Consider the following 18,069-nt stretch of genomic DNA (forward strand, 5'->3'; position numbering starts at 1 on the left):
TGTTACATGCTGATTATTAAATACTGACTTGCGAGTGATTCAGGGTGAATTTTTCTGTAGTAAAGTTGTTGTGTTTTGCACTTTGTTTAAAGCCCTTATTTTCATAACCTTTCCCTTTTCCTATTTAATAATATACAGTTCCTTCAGAACATTAAATACATACTTTAATCTTTTCCAGTTCTTGCAGTCTCTCCTGTAGTTGCTGCTGCAGGGCATCATTCTCACTGCTGAGCTGAGCACTGCGCTCTTTGTTGGTGTTAATCAGCTCCTTGCAGCGCTGCAGCAGTGTCTCCTGCCGCCTCACTCGCTTCTGCAAAACTTCCATGTCAGCAGTGTTACCTGGTTCACCAGTGCCCCCTGCTGCACACACACACACACACACACACAGCCAACAGTGTTCACTACAGCACCAGTCGACACAAGTTATGTGCCAGCTGAAGTGAAGCAGTGTGTCTTATATCTTACATTAATTCTAATCGTGTGTCTAAAGGATATTTTATGGCTGATTCATCATCTTCTCACAATGGCTAACTTCTCAAATAACGAAAATACAGCAACAACCAACAAATTAGCACCAGACTCACTAAGCATTATACAAATATATTTCCTTTGTTTCAGGGTGACTTTTCCTTTAAGTAAACACAAGTGAAATTTTGTCGTCATCCCAACCACATACAGTCCCCTCCCCTGTATATTGTATTGTCTTGTATTTTGCACCATGATGCTGGAAAGTACATTTCATCCCATTATATACATACATGTGCTATACAGTCCCCTCCAAAAGGGTTGGAACAGCAAGGCCAATTCTTTTGTTTTTGCTATACACTGACGACATCTGGGTTTGAGATCAAAACATGAATATGAGCTGATGGATCAGAATTTCAGTTTTCATTCCCTGATATTTACATCCAGATCTGTTAATTAACTTTTGTTTGAACCCACTTGCTTTTTTTTTTTTTTTTTTTTTTTTTTAAGTGATCAAAAACACTGGAACATGTGGCTGAGAGGTGTTTCTTGTTGCCCAGGTGTGCCTTGTTTGATTGATTGTTCAAATAATAGCTCTGAATGTCTACTCTTGGTTTGAGCCCTGGGTTACACCCATGAAGACTGCATTTGTTGTCAAAAGGGATAAAACATATAGACCAGAGAGCTGTCTATGGGAGAAAAGCAAGCCATTTTGCTTGCTGAGAAGGGGAGGGAAAATCTATCAGAGCCATTGCACAAGCATTAGACATAATCAGTACAACAATTTGGAACATCCACGTTACGTGCCCAGTTATTGTGGGAAGATTGTGTGTTGGTTTGTCTATTGCTTTCTTTCTTCTTCCTTTTTTTACTATTTGGTCACGGCTCTGCTCCTCTCTCTCTGTTGCCATTCGATCAGGCTGTCCATTATCCATGACGTTGACAGAAGCAGCCAATTACATCCAACAATTTGGGTATAAAGATCCCCTCTAGACCCAGAAGAAAGGGTGGTTGTTTTCCGACATGTTCATCCTGTTGTTAGATCGCTATTCATTTATGTTTACTCTGTGGGTGGCTTGTTTCTGTTTTTGAGTGTTTATTCGTTAAGTAGTAACTTTCATAAATTAGTTTTTCTTGGCTTTGGCCATTTGTTTTGTTTTTCGCTGTTATTTCCTTTTGCGTGTGATGTTGGCGGACGTCTTGCCTGTAGTTTGTGCTACATCAGACTGGTAAGAAGTGAACAGGGACGTTCATCATGTGACTAGCATATTACACGCAGATTCTGTTGATGTTAAACACACTACGTAAGGAGTGGGTGCCACCCCATGTAATTTTGGTTTGGTAGCGAGAGTAGTGGAAGTCAGGGCATGCTGCACACTGAAGATGTTTGGTTATTTTCCTTTAGTTCCAGTTAGATTTCGGAGTTAGCGTGTGTTTTGGTTTTGTTAATTTCTTTGATTTAGCACCCCTGGTGTTCCGTTTTGTTTTAATTACTACCTTGTAAATATTTTATGTATATTTATTGTCCCTTTGTTTCTGTTCTTTGCACCAAATAAATTGTAGCAAGTGTCCAGCATTTACTTTGATGTCCTTGTGTCAGTTCATCAGCAGCAGGTGTTCAGAGTGATGCAATTCTAATCTGGAAAGTTGTCTTTCAATTTTATGTCTACGTCTCCCTCATACCCCTTTAGGCCAACTTAGGGGACGTAACAATCGTGAAAAAGAAAGAAACCACTGGTGTACTAACAGCCAGACACGGAACAGGTCGGCAAAGGAAAACACCATGGCACCGCCCTCACTGTCGTTTTGCTTCTTTACAGTGATAATCTTTTAGTTCAGTTAGAGAACGTACGCTCCGATTAAAAACTGAACGTATCTGCTCAATTCAGCACGAGCCGAATGACTCCGAGTCGCAGCACAGCACAAGTCAGATTTCATTTATCACGTGATGAGAGCGAGGAGAGCTGACTGACAAGACGATGGTGGAAGATTTGGATTAATATAAGCGAGTTTGTCATTGTACTGTTTTTATTTTGTTATTGTGTTTTTCATTAAGAATAATAATGAACCCAACATTCAAGCAACTGCCGCCCCCGAATTACCGCTAATTGGAACGTGAAATGCACACAGACATTCATAAGCGATTTTAAAGTGAGGGAGAAAAGGTGGCAAAGCACCAACGAAGCGCCAAAGCCCCCTTTCGCAGCAACTTTCCCTATGCAAACAGGGTTACCATCTTCTCTTAAGTTTCCCTCAGCATTTTTATAAAATCCACTTTGGATTTGGTCCTCTTGGAAGGTTGGAAAATCTCCCGAGCGCCATCACCATGTTTTCACGCTCAAAAAACAAAAATGTTGCATGCTGTGCCTGCATCAGACTCATGCCGGGTGTGTGTGGACAGCATTTACTGCGAGTTTTACAAATCACCATAATCGCGCACGGTTTTAATGATAATTAAATGTGACCTGGTAATACTAACCGCCGGGGAATTTTATAGAGGCTTATCGTGAAAGCGGTAACCGTTTCATCCCTAAGGCAAACCACTCATCAGTAGTAAGAATCAGAAAGCCAGATTCAAATTCACAAAAAGGCTTCTTACACTTAATACAGTAGTGTTTTCCTTTCTCCAAACACTTCTCATTTAAACCAAAAATTCTATTTTTGGTCTCATCCGTCCACAAAACATTTTCCATTAGCCTTCTGGCGTGTTCACGTGATCTATAGCAAGCTGTAGTTCAGCAATATTCTTTTTAGAGAGCAGTGGCTTTCTCCTTGCAACTCCACTGTTGTTCAGTGTTCTCTTGATGGTGGACTCATAAATATTAACATTAGCCTTTGTGAGAGAGGCCTTTAGTTGCTTAGAGGTTACCCTGGGTTCCTTTGTGACCTCATGGATTATTACACGTCTTGCTCTTTGAGTGAACTCTGTTGGTTGAACACTCCTGGTGGAGTACAAACTCTTTAGAGACGGTTTTGTTACTTTTTCCAGTATGATGAGCATCAACAGCTCTTTGTCTGCAGTCCTCAGAAATCTCTCTTGTTCATGGTATGATACACTTCCACAAACATGTCTTGTGAATATCAGATGTTGATAGATCCCTGTTCCTTAAATACAACAGGAAGCTCACTCACATCTGATTGTCCTCCCATTGACTGAAAACACCTGACTCTAATTACACCTTTAAATTAACTGCTAACACTACAGGTTCACATACTTTTGCCACTCACAGATATGTAATACTGGATCATTTTCTCAATAAATAAATGACCAAGTATAACATTTTTGTTTCATTTGTTTAATTTGGTTCTCTTTGTATGCTTTTAGGACTTGTGTGAAAATCTGATTTGTTGAGGTTTAATATTGAAGCCTATAACATTTCATGGGTTTACATTTGCACACAATGATAATTTTTATTGGTTTTTCGTTTGGCCACAATACACTTGTGCTACATGTACTATGCAACAGTTTTATAGATTGTAAAATTAACCTAGATGCTTTTATAACTGTAAATAACCATATATTAGCATACAATCATTGCCAACTACATTTGAAATTATGAATAGAAATTATATTTATATACTGAGAGAGATCTCTCTCTTGCTTGTTAAAGCAGAGACAGACACCTGTAAGAAGACATTCTAAAATGCTTAACGTGAGAACGGTTTGCCCTGCCTCCTCGCCATCCACAGCTGGTGTTCGACTGCTGCTTGACAACACACAGGCTTTCTGTAATTGTATAAAGCAAGTGATATGAGGCACACGCTGTTCAATTTCTGATTGGGTGTCTGTGGTTTAGCATCAAGCCATAACATTCATAACACTATACCATCGCATCATTTCACACTGTACATGTTTGGCACTGCAATGTGAGGTTAACACTGTAAAAGTGGTGCTAACCCTGCTTCAGAGTAAAACGTAGTGCTAACTCTGCTTCTAAATTAGAAGTGTCAAACCCGGGGTTAAGTGCAGTGTGAAAAAAAGAAATAGGAAAATAGAAAAAGAGATGAGTCACAAAAGTTCTGTAACCAAGATTAACCTCTTCCAAAGTGACGGAAAAGCCAAAATGTAGAGAAGGAATCGGTCTGCTCATGAGCCAAAACATACGAGCTCATGGGCCAGGCACGGCGGAGGTAGTGTCATGGCTGCTTCTGGAACAGGCTCACTAATCTTTATTATTGACGTAACTCAAGATGATAGCAGCAGAATGAATTTAGAAGTCTATAGAAACATTCTGTCTGTCAATTTACAGAGAAATGCATCCAATCTAATTGTGAGGAACTTCATCAGGCAGTAAGACAATGACCCAAATCACACTACCAACACAACAACGGACCTCATCAGTGGAAAAAAGTGGAAGGCTTTAGGCTGGCCAAGTCAATCACCAGGCCTTAACCCAATTGAGCAGTATTTCACCCCTGACGAGAAGACTGAAGGGAGAAACCCCCCAAAACATACAACAACTGAAAAAGCTGCAGTACAAGCCTGGAAAAGCGACACAAAAGAAAAATATAACAGTTTGGTTATGTGAGTGCGTCTTCAGCTTGATGCAGTTATTGCAAACAAGGGATATGCAACCAAATATTAAGTGCAATTTACTTTAAGACTATCTACTCCTATACTTTTGCTCACCTAAAAATTGGGTGGTTCTTAGCTGTGATGTAAACATCAGGAAATTAAAGCTGAAAAATTCTGATCCATCTTCTCAAATTCATCTTTTTATCTCAAACCCAAAAGGTCTTCAGTGTATAGCAAAAACAAAAGAATTGGCCTTGCTGTTCCAACACTTTTTGAGGGGACTGTATAGCATATGAATGTATATAATGGGATGAAATATAATATTTCCCAGCATCATGATGCACAATACAAGACAATCCAATATATAAAGTACACAGGACTGCATAAAATGCAAACAGGGGAAGAAGTATAAAACAAGCACAAAAGTACAAAACTGCATTGTATCCAAATAACATATATACACACAGGACTGTATGTGGAACTATACTATATGAGCACACATTAATAAGATCATTATCAGTACAACTATGCAAAGCTGATTTACATGTGTAAATTACATGTGGTAAATCTTAAATATATGCAGTAGCACTATGTGTATGTAGCACCTACCTTGATTTAGTTCCACACTCTCCACTTGGGTAGTGCTTTGAAGGTCAGAGGTCATTTCTGTAGAATTATCTGTCTGGGCGTCACCTGCCTCAGCTGAGGCCAAAGCCTCGGGACAACTGCGTAGTCGTTTCTTCATAAGGGCAACCTAATTTTTTTTTTTAAAAAAAGGGCTTCAGCGTCAGCATGTGCCAATATACACTCTCACATTAGCACAGACATATGCTTAAACACACACTTGAGTCTGCAGGACAGTGATCATCTGGTCTTTTTCCTCTAGGGCAGCATCAAACTCCTCTTGCAGGTGCTTTTTGGCCTGCTGATCCATCTGCAGCTCCTGGCACGCACACACACACACAGAGAGTGATGTGAAATGGAACAGTCTATGGTGCAATGGCTGGAATATGTAACATCTGCACATTTGCTGCAACTAACCTTATAATAACCACAAGCTCACGACCTTCATTATGGAGTCATGAAAGAACTAAAAATCCAGCTTTGTGCTTCTATACAGCTAAAGATCAAAAAAATGGAGGAAATGACAGTCAGTGAGTGTGTGGTCATACTTCTCTGAGTTCCCCTATTCTCCGTAGTGCTTTGTCTTGACTCTGACTGAGGATAGCCTGTATCAGAAAGAAAATAAACATCTTTGAAGATACCTTTACTGACAAAGAAAACAAATAATTGCATATAGACCAACCGGTAATCAAAGTCAGATTCTAGTAGTAATATTTTGTGGCCGTTGTTATTACTTTGTTCATCAAATTTCACTAGACATCCAACCTTATCAACGTGACCTGTCCCAAATCAGGCTTATGAAAGTTACCTGTGTTTTCTCTTTATCTCTCTGCACTGTTCTGTAGGCTGTTACAAGCTGGTGGAGAGAAGAGACAAAATAAGAAAATGTGAGTCAATCTCATTGTGACATCTTTATAGTATGCCCTTTATAGTATTATATATATATATATATATATATATATATATATATATATATATATATATATATATATATATATATATATATATATATATATATATATAAAATTTGCTTACTTACTGGTATTTTTATAGCAGGAAAAAGGAAATGCAGGCAAAATTACAATGTCCAAGTCTACACACTAAGACTAAACACATTTAAAAGTATTGTTATTTAAATAAATAGGTGCAGCTGTTATGCAGCCTTATAATATTGTGTACAGTATGACCTTTAAACTGGAGAGGTAAATAACATCAACAGGCTACCTAAGGTAGCTGTAAAACATTATTACCCTTTGATATAACCTAGCCAGACTAACACCTTGGACATTTTATATCAAAAGATTATGCCACACACAACCTTTTTGTCATGCCATTTATTTCAGTCAGTAGGCCTGACTTTTGCCAATACCTCAGAGTATTTCCCTCTATAGTTTGCTAGACTCTTTTCCACCCTATGTAGCCGATATAAGAGCTGCTCCTTGGGCAGAGCCTCTGCGTTGCCAGGTGCATCTTCTGCTTCACTCTCGATGTCCGATGGAGGGTCGAAGGCAGGGGCTCCCGGGGCCTCATTCTCTCCCAGAGCAGTGAGAGATTCCCGTGACGCGCTACGGACCAGACTGTCCCGGGAGCCAGAGCGGAAAAGCCCCTCGGCACGTCCGGAAACCCGAAAGAGAGACTCAACTGAGGACACCCTCTGCTGCAGCTTCTGTGCCAGAGTCTGTGACTCCTCTCTCTGAAATACACAGAATGTAGATGAGGTGAGAGTGAGAGCTTGTACCCGTATAATCACATATAATCAAGAAATTAAAAGAATATAAGAAAATAAAGGAATCGCCCCTACTTCATAACCTAGATGCAAAATGTATATGTAATGAACAATAATATTTTGTTAACTACGACTGTCCTAAACACCCTCGTATGGCTTCTATGGCGATATCAAATTGTTGCGCTACTTGCCAAGGGAGAGGCGGCTCCATCTCCATTCACACTTCCACTGGGAGAATTAACTGCTCCTTTAGTGATGTTCTGAACAGGACGGAAATGAAGAAATGATCAGTGCAAAAAATAAGGTTTAACAAGTAGGTTCTGTTAGTATACTATTAATCCAGCTGGCTGCACCCTGATTACTCTTGATGCAATAGTAGTATTGCAATGAGCAATGCAAGGGCCTCTGGCTACTCCCACATGCAGTCTGAGCGCCATGAAAGAGAGCACTGCATTAAAGACAATACACCAATTACATTGTACACAGAGACGCCACAATGTCACAAAACCGCCCCAAATTAGACAGAGTCAGCAGACTTGCAGGGGGTGAGCTGAGGTTTTTAGTTTATTTGTTTTTTTGTTTAAATACTCTTCTCTCAAATGACAAATGGCATTTGAGGGGGCCCAACCAGATTTATTATGTAAGTCAATGATGGGTAGTGTGTGAGGTGACGCACAAAAATTCCTCGCCACATTCCACACTATAAAACTGTAATTTAGACTAGACTGGAAAAAAATTTAAAACACTGTGAGGAAATGACACCGTTGCTCCAACACATTTAATACACACTATACAAAACTTGTAAGCCCCAAAGGTTTAGCACAAATAAATCAAATATTAAAAGTAGTGCATCAGAGATCTAAAAAAATTTTTTTTTTTAAATACCCTAATACCATTACCAGCTGTATATTATAGCTATCAAACAGATTCAAGCCAGTATTGCAGTTATGTAAACTTTACTCCCCTTCAAAAGGTGTGCACCTGAAGTACCAAAGACAATCCCCTGAACAACCTGAGATGCATCACAGCAATTACAGAATGTCATACACCAAATTTACAAACTGCAATCAAAACGCACAAATAACAGTTTGTCTACTGAAAATGGTGATTGAACAGTAACTCAAGAAGAACTGGACAACATGTACGCATGTGAGGAGATGCAGTATGAACGCTGACTTGCTCACAATGCATCGGACCTCAGATTCACAACGGACCGTGCGTTTAACCCACGCCACTGTTTTGTATGCACTACTGGCATGACAGCACGCTTCAGTTTAATCAGGAAAACTAATGCTCAAATGTACAACTGCATCAGGAATACAACGAACAGCTGTAACTATACTAAAAGCTGGTGGAAATGTTCATCCTGAGAGACTTCAAAAAGCCCAGGACTAAACAGGAAATGACAGTTCGGTAATGAAATAATTATTGTTTTAATAATAAAGACTCATGTCAGCATAAATAACCTGTATAGATGCCATTAATATGGCTGAAAAAGCTCAGCTGATATTACAGATATGTCAGAAAAGTCCTGGTTGAATTGTTAGATGTAAAATTGATGTAAGTTTTCATGACATAGGCATGTGCCATGACCAGTGTTGCCAGATCTGTGTGATCAAAACAGCAGTTTGTCTAAATAATGCTTTTACTAAGGTCCTAAAACCGGTCTTGTATTATTACACATTGTCACAAACACAAGACACAAATCTATGAGAATGAATGAAAAAATATAACCAACTGGTAGTTCAAAAGTGGCCCAATTTTACAGAAAAACCCTGCATATAATGGCCTAATTTTCACCTGCTTTTGGGAGGTGGACAAAATCACACACAAAGCTGGCAGCTGCCAAGTTAATAAGCTTAGTACAAAGTTTCTAAATAGGTAAATCAGTTGATCTTCCCATTTAGAGCAACTGATTTAGGTTGCTAAATGGCAACCTTGGTTTGACGTCCCACATGACGTCTTTGGTTTGACGTCCCACATGAAGCGTGTATGTATGAGGGAAAGAAGTCTGCATGTTGTCGTGTGCAGACCAGATAAACAAGGTTTCTCAAACCAAATGTGACTAATTGTGCAAACAGGAGCAACTAGTTTGTCTTCACTAAGGCTCATGCTTTGAAATTAATGTTGTGTAGACCTTACCACAGGCCATACGCAAATACAGTTTTGAAAACCTAGATTTCAAAATTGTGAAAACAAAAGTGCTAAGCAGCGTGATTAAGACTTTTTTTTTTTTTTTTTTTTACAGCTCCTTCTATACCTATAACTTGTTTTTGGCTAGAACAAGAAAAAACTGCTGATCAGTCAAAAGAGTGTCCTTAAGTATGACAATAACATTTATTTCAAGCTCATATCATAGACAGTATCGGGCAACTGAAGAAGCTTTCTTATGGGAGAACAGCAAAGTACAAATATTCAGTTACTCATTACTGTTTGAAATACAAGTAGGCAAGCAAGAAATATATATATTTTTTTGGGGGGGGGCAAAAAATAAAAGGATCCACCATTTCCTGAGATATCAGAAACAAACCATTCAGAAAGGATAATCAAAGTAGAAAGAGCACACAAGCAATTGTCAATGTAAAACACACCACTACAAGGATTTAGATGCAAGAGTTAAGGGTGAAATGCCATTGAGTTATGCAAGAGGGCAAGAATATGGGAGGAAAATGACAGAAGGCTGCAAGCAGGTCAGCAAGTACAGAAACGTCAAACCTTTAGGTCAAACCTCCAAAGGCATCGCATTAAAGGGGTGAGGCAGGTAGAAGCAGCAGGTTTACTGGGGTTTAGTTGGGGTTGTTGGGTGGGCAAGAGGAGGCGATGTGTGAGGATGAACTCACCGCACGAGGCACCTGGGCCGCTTTGGGTCGATTTGAATGGTCCAGAGCAAAGATAGTATATTCAGAGAGAAAAGCAGGCTCTGCTATCATCCCAGCCAGCAGCTGACCAACCCCCCCCCCCACACACACAAAATAAATAAATCAGAAAATGCATTAATGATTCGGGCAGGCAGTGAGGTGGAGGGAGGGGGAGACACAGAGCCATGACAACACATCACCATGAGTAAGAGCATGAAGATGAGAAATAAGGACAGAAGAAATAAGAGAGAGGAAAAATTAAACAGTGAAACCCGCATGTTCTCAATTGCAATCTTTGACGTCTCATTTCATATAATCCGATCGGAAAACATTTTGCTGTTTTAGTTTGTATTGTCATCAATCCAACTGACCCCTGGATGTTAAGTAAGCTTGTGTGATTATAATAAGTTTATCACCCCTACATGATATTACACTGCCACGATATCCAGTAACTTTTACTCTGATTAGATTACCAGACCTTCCAAACTTAACCTCAGAGTATGCTAGTATAAGTTATCACTCAAAATTACACCAAAAGTGCAGTCTTTTCCTCCACAATAAAAACCATAGATGAGCCAATCAATATATGAAGCTGGAATGATTTGTGTCAGTGCCTGGAAGTCCCGCCCCCTTCTTGGGATTTGTGGGGCGCCCTCACTTTCCTGTAAGGTAAGTCATCTGCAACGAAATCCTCCTGTACTGTTACCTTACTTATCTCTCTCACGCACAAAAATGTTGCGAAGATAACAAACTAAATGTGTGTGGAATACAGAAACATAATCGCTGTTATTACCAAGACTCTTGGAATAGTGACAGAATAATAATAGCAATCATTGGGTGGGGTTCACCAATAAGGATTAAGCTTAAATCTAGATTAAATCAAGGTTTATCTAACAATTCTGTTGCACCAAACTTTAAACCTTGTTTAGAAATGAGTAGACTTACATTTAAACCATCACGTTAACCCTGGATTTAATTTCACAATAAACCTGGATTAACTATAATCTTATTGCTCCATCACTTTAAACTCATATTTTTATTTTTTTTTTAATTTGAACTTTTTCATTTTCTCAACCTGTGTCAGTTATGCGAATGAGCAGATAATAACTTCAGTTCAATTTCCCTTACATTTGTTGCTGTTTAGTTACACTGGAGAATTCATATATTTCCACATTTATGAGATCCACATGCACTGCCGCAATGTTGTCAATGGCGAATCCATCATGATGGAGAAGATGAATCATAAATGGAGGTTTTAATCGCAGGTTATCCCTGATTTGTTAATCTGTGTTTAAACTTAAGTAGTGCAACACAACTCGATTTAATATAAAGCATAGATCAACAAAATCCTAGATTAGCTCTAAACTGTGTTTAATTTAATCTTTATTGGTGCAACCCACCCATTATGTTTAATACAGGCATGCTAAACAGTTTGAAACTTAAATTTCACCAAATAATTAAGGTCAATGAGAGAAGTCACAGTGCACACATCGGGCGCAACAGGACTTTCATGGCAAATGTAAATATGTGCATCTTGCTAAACACCATTCTAAACACCAGGCTGTCGGTTTGAATAGCACAAAGGCTACAAACTAGCAGCAAAGAGATGATCATTACGCACTAGGTTTCGAGATTAAATATCCTGTGTGATGGGTGAGGGCTAGAACTACAGCCTGCAGGACGGTAAACCAGCATGAACATCTAGGCAAACTTTTCCATGGAGCTCATCGTGTACCTTAGGGTGAGAAAACGGGTTCTGAAAGTTCAAGTGCAATTAGTATAAAATTCTAAATGATTTTAAAGGGGGGTGTAGTATAGTATGCCTACATTCCTTACCTCTCTGTCACTTGAGGAGGAAGGAGCATCCTGGTGCAGTAATGGTGATTTACCATGCTTCTCACCTGAACTCGCCTAGTTAGGAACAATCATACAATCTGGCATAAACATTTTAACACCAAACATGAAGTATATACATGACAGAAATTTACATATTTGTTAGTGAGTATCAGTACTGGGGCAGATACCAGCCTGAAACACTGAATCAAATTTGTCATATTTCTGATTCAAGCCACTGTCATACATTGTATGATGAAAGCATGGGACTGCATTGGCTAAGCACAGATGTTGTTTGTGAACACAGGAGAGAAAGTGTCTTAACGCACACTGCCATTGTACCGCTGGTGTTTCAGATAACTTGGCAACAGAGGTTTACAAAGAGTAAACTGGATTACTGCAAACTATGTCAGTAATGGATATCACCCAGAGCTCTGATATTGGTATCATACAGAAAATGGGGGGAATGGATAGAAACACAAATGACTCTTCGGACCTTGTTTTATAAAGCAAATGCCAAGGGTTTCCACATTGAGTCAACATCAAGTAACTTCCTTTAAGAACAGGATTCACTTGAAAAGTTCAGAGACTCATAACAATACCATACGTGTGTTGTTGAACTGGTAAAACCTACAGGATGTTGCAGTGACTATTCTGGAAAACAGCCAAAAATTACAACACAAAACCATGACCAGAATTCAGCTTTTTAGCCAATAAAATACTTGACCAAACTGTGCAAATGTTTCTATTTAGGCGTTGCAAGAAAAAAGAAAAAAAAATGTGTTCTTGATATTTGGCAGGAAGAAAAAAAATTGTTTTGGTTTGCTTAATTATATCCTGAGTGAAACCAAACCAAACAAACCAAAAGTATCTATTTCGCTTTGATTCAGACTGTGTGAATGGACTAACAGGGGGGCAAGCACCATAAACATGCTTTTCCCTCCCAATGAATGTCAGGCTTTAATAAAATTGCTGGATAAATATCAGGGGCAGACTGTACCATCAGGTAAACGTTGGCTATTGCCTTGGGCCCCGAGCTACTAAGGGCCCCCAAAACGCTGCATAAACTTGTGGTAAAGAAAGTTTTATTTTTACTTTTTGCAAATTAATTATGTTTTTCTAAAAATACATGCGCTAAAATGCCACCAGAATCAGGAGTGTGTATCAGGAGTATAACGGAAGAATATTTTAATAAGCTGCTGTCCTACTGTACCATACATTGACTTATTGTTTGCTCTTGGTCAGTGGTCATAGTGAAATACACTTATTTATTAATATAATATTAGAAAATAAAATGCATTATTATTATTACCATTATAATAGTAGTAGTAAAAGTAGTAATAGTGGTCTATTTTTGGGGGGTAAAATGATTATATGAGGATTCATGCTAGTGTTAAAATATAAAGTTTCCATCCTGATTCAGGAGTTGTACAGCTGAGTGTTGCAGCTCTCCTACACTGCACCCAAATGATGCCCCCTGACTAGCTAACATGCTGTTATGAATGTTTTATATTCTTTGTCACGCTATTCTCCTGTTTGTTTGCCTATTTTACAAATATGACTTGATATCTGTTCAGTGCTACTTGAAATAAATGTTTAAATAGCATTTATGTTTCTGTAGCGTGTTGTATTTTTATTCTAGAAACTGGCGTTAAAAACCGGTCTAACCATTAATGAGCCGGTGTATTATGATGGGGCTTGTTGTGGGCCGGGTGTGTTATGATGGGGCGTCTTGTGGTCGGGTGTGGTGGTTTGCTCAGGGCCAGAAAGTCCAGGGCCACTTTTTGGTCAAAGTTCACCCATGATTACTGCAACTGTGATGAACGCTGGGGGTTTCTCTTTGTTTGGCTTTGGCCCCACCTATCTGAACCTTTCCACAGCATATTCTCTTCCCATTGACTGAAGGCAGGAATGATCAAACTCACCTGGACTGGAAGATAATTGAGATAATAGGTGAGACAGGCTCAGGGAGAGAACGTGACTAGCTTTTTGGCACCCAGGGGAAGATTGGGACGCTTTGTGGTGCTCAACACCATTAGGGTTTGTCCGGCAACGAAGGTAGTTAGATAGACTGTATTTGTATAGTTAGATAAGGGTGGGGGTATTTAGGAGCACTGGTTATATTTTTCAAAATAAAATTGTTTAAATAAAGTGATATTTTTTCTAAAAAGCCCTGGTGTTGTGATGTACCCTCTGTTCTCCATAAATCTGGTTAAACCTGTTTAAAATTATACATAGAAAAAGAGGTTTATTACACTATTAATGCTAAATAACATGCTGAAAAAAATCAATATCGATGTTAAAACACTGAAATGAGGGCCACCAAATCACTAAATGCATCCCTGATAACTACATGCTCTAGGAAAATGGACAAGATAATCAATTCAGCTCCTTATCAGACAGCAAGTGTCAATATCTGCAATGCTCCAGTCACATCATCAAAACAGAGAAGAGCACTACACTACACACTGTACAGACGACAGTTCAATAAAGTCTCCTTCATGATAGATAGATATATATAGATATAGATATATAGATATATATAATAGAAAAATGTCCAGATTTGACCGTGTGGAGAGTTCCCCAGGCTGCCACGCACACTAAAATATATGAATAAATATAGAGAACTGCACACGAAGCTAGCTTGTGAGGACCAAAAACCCGAGCCTGACATTGCTGTAAAGAAGTAGCGTTGCGCGTGCAAGGGGATGGATTTTGATTGGCTGTTTGAATCCAGTCCTGCGCTTGGATTGGTTAATAGTTCACCACCACGAGCAGTCCGGCGTCGAAATACTGAATGTTTTGGCATGTAAGCGAGGAAAATAGAGCTGCTGTAACAGTGCACTTGGCCGTAAAAGAGCTTTAAAAAGTGCACATACTCGTGATCGACTCAACCGAACACCTAGACGAAGTTTTAAAACACGACTCGTTGCTTTAAATTTCACCTGACAGGCTTCAGGTCAAAACACAGCGTCGCTCGTAACCCTGACTCTGCTAAAGACAACAGCGTCTGTTCATAAATAAACACGTCTTTCTGGAACAGAAACGACTCAACGGTGCTAACTACGATAGAAATAGTGCTGTGATTGTGACACAAATGGCAGGACAGAGAATACTACTATTCAGTAGTTGAGTGTGTTAGCTAAGCTCACTACTAACCTGGGCCTGTTGGGGTGACTGGACATTCCTTTGTGGCGATTGTTCTTCGTTAATTTTCTGCTTCAGTTTCTTAAACATGACTGCTAACAGCAAGTGTAACCTCCCAGAGTTTTTGTTTTTATTATATTATTGTCTGGACCTGCATCCAGCTTACAGTATCGATGGCTCTGTTATGTCGTTTCTCATTTCGCAGGTAAGATGAACACTGCGCAGATGCCGACGTGGAGCAAAAACAGGCAGCTACGGCATCCCTCGAGGCTCAAACGAAAAGGCGAAAGAAAATGAAGTGGGTTGATGAACGAGTGGCTTCATATTCGATTTCTGTTCAGAAGTGTTTAGCAAAGTCTTTATTAGTATCAATAACATAAACAAATACGTTTTTTGTTTGTTTGTTTTTTAACCCATCAGTAATTCGTTTAAAAAAAACAAAATTACAGGAATCATTTTGATATATTTTGATGTGCGAGGCGCAGTAGTCTAATAATACGTACATATAAATATACTAAGTAAATAAATATTTTCACATAATATTAATGAATACAAATTCATATTTCACATTATTCACAGAAACGTTCTGTGTCTAATATGTGGTGTTTTGTTTTTTTGTTGTTGTTTTTTTAAATCCTTAAAATTCTTATTAAATAAGGGATGTCCAAAATCCTCTTAAACACTGAGGGACAAAAGTCATTACTCACTCACTGTTCCTTTAAGCAAAACAGAAATTTAAAATCACACCATAAAAACATGAATGATGTCTATTTAATAACAAAAAACAATACATGCATAAATTAATAATAATAATAATAATAATAATAATAATAATAATAATAATAATAATAATAATAATAATAATTAAAGCTGCAAAAAGCATTTTGGGGGCCAAGCACCCAGACTCTGTGAGCCGCACATTCACAGACACACTACAATTGTTGCATAAGCAATCCCAGGATAGCAAAGCCATAACTATAGGCGAAGGGATTCAAGAAAATTTTGTAGTTTCATGCATTTGCCAGTAAGTTATGGGAGAATGGTTTTATACGTCAGCGGTCCTTTGATAACTTTTGTTTAGACAGGTCTCAAGATGATGTGAGCCAAATTTGGTGACAAAATTTGGAGGAGGAGTAGCACAAATGGCACTTATGTAAAAAAAAAATTAAGCATTTTTGGCACGTTATTGTAACTTTTGACCAGTAAGTAGCACTGTCACTATATTTGTTGCATAGCCTCAGGGCATGGTCCTGAAGCTGCTTACCAAGATTTGTGGAGCAAAAGCAGGCAGCTACGGTATCTTGCGAGGCTCAAATTATAGGCAAACCGTTTAGAGTATCAGCATTCTTTTTCATTTTTTGTACTGGTTGATCTAAATGTGATGTATGTCAAATTTGGTGTTACAATATTTTGACATATTTTGCTGAAGGAGTAGCGCAAAAACAGTTTTTGACAAAATCCAATATGGTCGAAAGGAAGTACACTCAAATTTCTGATGTTGGTGTGCATTCACTTCAGCATACCCCAGGGAATTATACGTAGGAAAAAAGAACTGTGAATTTAGCACATCCTCTTCAAATGAAGTAAGGAGTTAAAAAATTTAAGTGGTCCAAATTGTGTGATTCTGGCCTAGATAGACAAAACATTATGTGTAATTTGTGCTTAGTTAAGGTTCATGCACAAGTCCCAGTCCATGTAATCAATTATGATTAAGAGCAAAAAGGTCACACATCAAAATAAAGCACACACAAATAAAGATACTGTACAAACAGAAGATGGCCAATTTTTTTTTATTTTGCCAGAAAACTTGAGTTGAGTTAGTGTGCAACAGGACTGGAATGCAACAAATAAAAGTTAATGAGCAGGAGGTTGGAAGTGAGTGGTCAGATATGAAGATATATAATGCTGGCATTAATCAGTGTTGTGTCTTAAATTGGAATACACATTAAGATACAGTATTTGGGGCACTTAACAGATACAGATTGCATATCTGTATCTGTTTAGTGCCCCAAACATCCTTACGTGTATACATTTCTGGTTTTACATTCTGGTTTTAAACACAAAGTGGGTAAGGCCTAAATCTGACACACACACACCCCCCCCTTTTTCTTTTGATTAAATAAGAACCCTACTACTCTGTCACCAGAAATACTGGAAAGACTGGATAAAACTCCAGGCAGAAAAACAGCACAAAAAACAGGCAGAAATGTCAGCACAATCCCAATCTGATACACACCTCTAGTGTCTAACCTTTCTGGCAAGCTTTCTTTAAAAAAAAAAAAAATAAACTTGTTCACATTCGGTTACATCCCTAATATATATGTCATACATACACTGACAGTGATACAATTATATATATATATATATAATATATATATATATATATATATATATATATATATAATTATATATATATATATATATATATACAATTATATATATATATATACAATTATATATATATATATATATATATATATACAATTTTTATATATATATATATATATATATATATATATATATATATATATATATATATATATATATATATATATATATATATGTGTGTGTGTGTATGTCAATATATAAATAAACAAATAAATAAATAAATAGATTCCTGAGTTATAAAGAAGTGCCCACAATTGTGGAATGCTGGTAGAGAGAGATACTTTGTATATATTGTAACCTTAGTTTTGACAGGTATAGGTCAAAGGTCAAAAAGATACACATTCTAACTCTCTATATCTAGATCAAAGGTCATGATCATAAAAATATATATAGTTATGTTAAATCTGGATCACATCCATTGGTTACCATACATGGTGCGGCCATGTGTTTTCCACCCCACACACGTTGCACACATGTTCTTTCTAACATTCTGTGGTAGGTCATAAAAATAT

At 38.0% G+C, this 18,069-nt stretch overlaps 1 protein-coding gene across 6 annotated transcripts in view; it reads right to left on the minus strand.

The window, feature by feature from the left end:
* The window catches only part of golga4 (golgin A4), a 33,991-nt gene extending 18,557 nt beyond the window's left edge, over positions 1-15,434 (minus strand). For 2 of the 6 annotated variants that reach the window (XM_017463680.3, XM_017463678.3), the window contains exons 1-10: positions 15,182-15,434; positions 12,026-12,100; positions 10,172-10,273; positions 7,523-7,591; positions 6,975-7,298; positions 6,414-6,461; positions 6,154-6,210; positions 5,826-5,924; positions 5,591-5,735; positions 164-360 (exon numbers count right to left, since the gene is read on the minus strand). In XM_017463680.3, coding sequence (XP_017319169.1) covers positions 164-360; positions 5,591-5,735; positions 5,826-5,924; positions 6,154-6,210; positions 6,414-6,461; positions 6,975-7,298; positions 7,523-7,591; positions 10,172-10,273; positions 12,026-12,100; positions 15,182-15,259 — 1,194 coding nt within the window. In that variant the 5' untranslated portion in view covers positions 15,260-15,434. Of the gene's footprint in view, positions 1-163; positions 361-5,590; positions 5,736-5,825; positions 5,925-6,022; positions 6,131-6,153; positions 6,211-6,413; positions 6,462-6,974; positions 7,299-7,522; positions 7,592-10,171; positions 10,274-12,025; positions 12,101-15,181 lie in introns of those variants that run through there. The other 4 variants (XM_017463679.3, XM_017463681.3, XM_017463682.3 and 1 more) reach the window with 4 other exon arrangements.
* Positions 15,435-18,069: the final 2,635 nt, after the last annotated feature.

This window comes from Ictalurus punctatus, chromosome 3 (assembly GCF_001660625.3).
Source record: "Ictalurus punctatus breed USDA103 chromosome 3, Coco_2.0, whole genome shotgun sequence".
Taxonomy (NCBI): domain Eukaryota; kingdom Metazoa; phylum Chordata; class Actinopteri; order Siluriformes; family Ictaluridae; genus Ictalurus; species Ictalurus punctatus.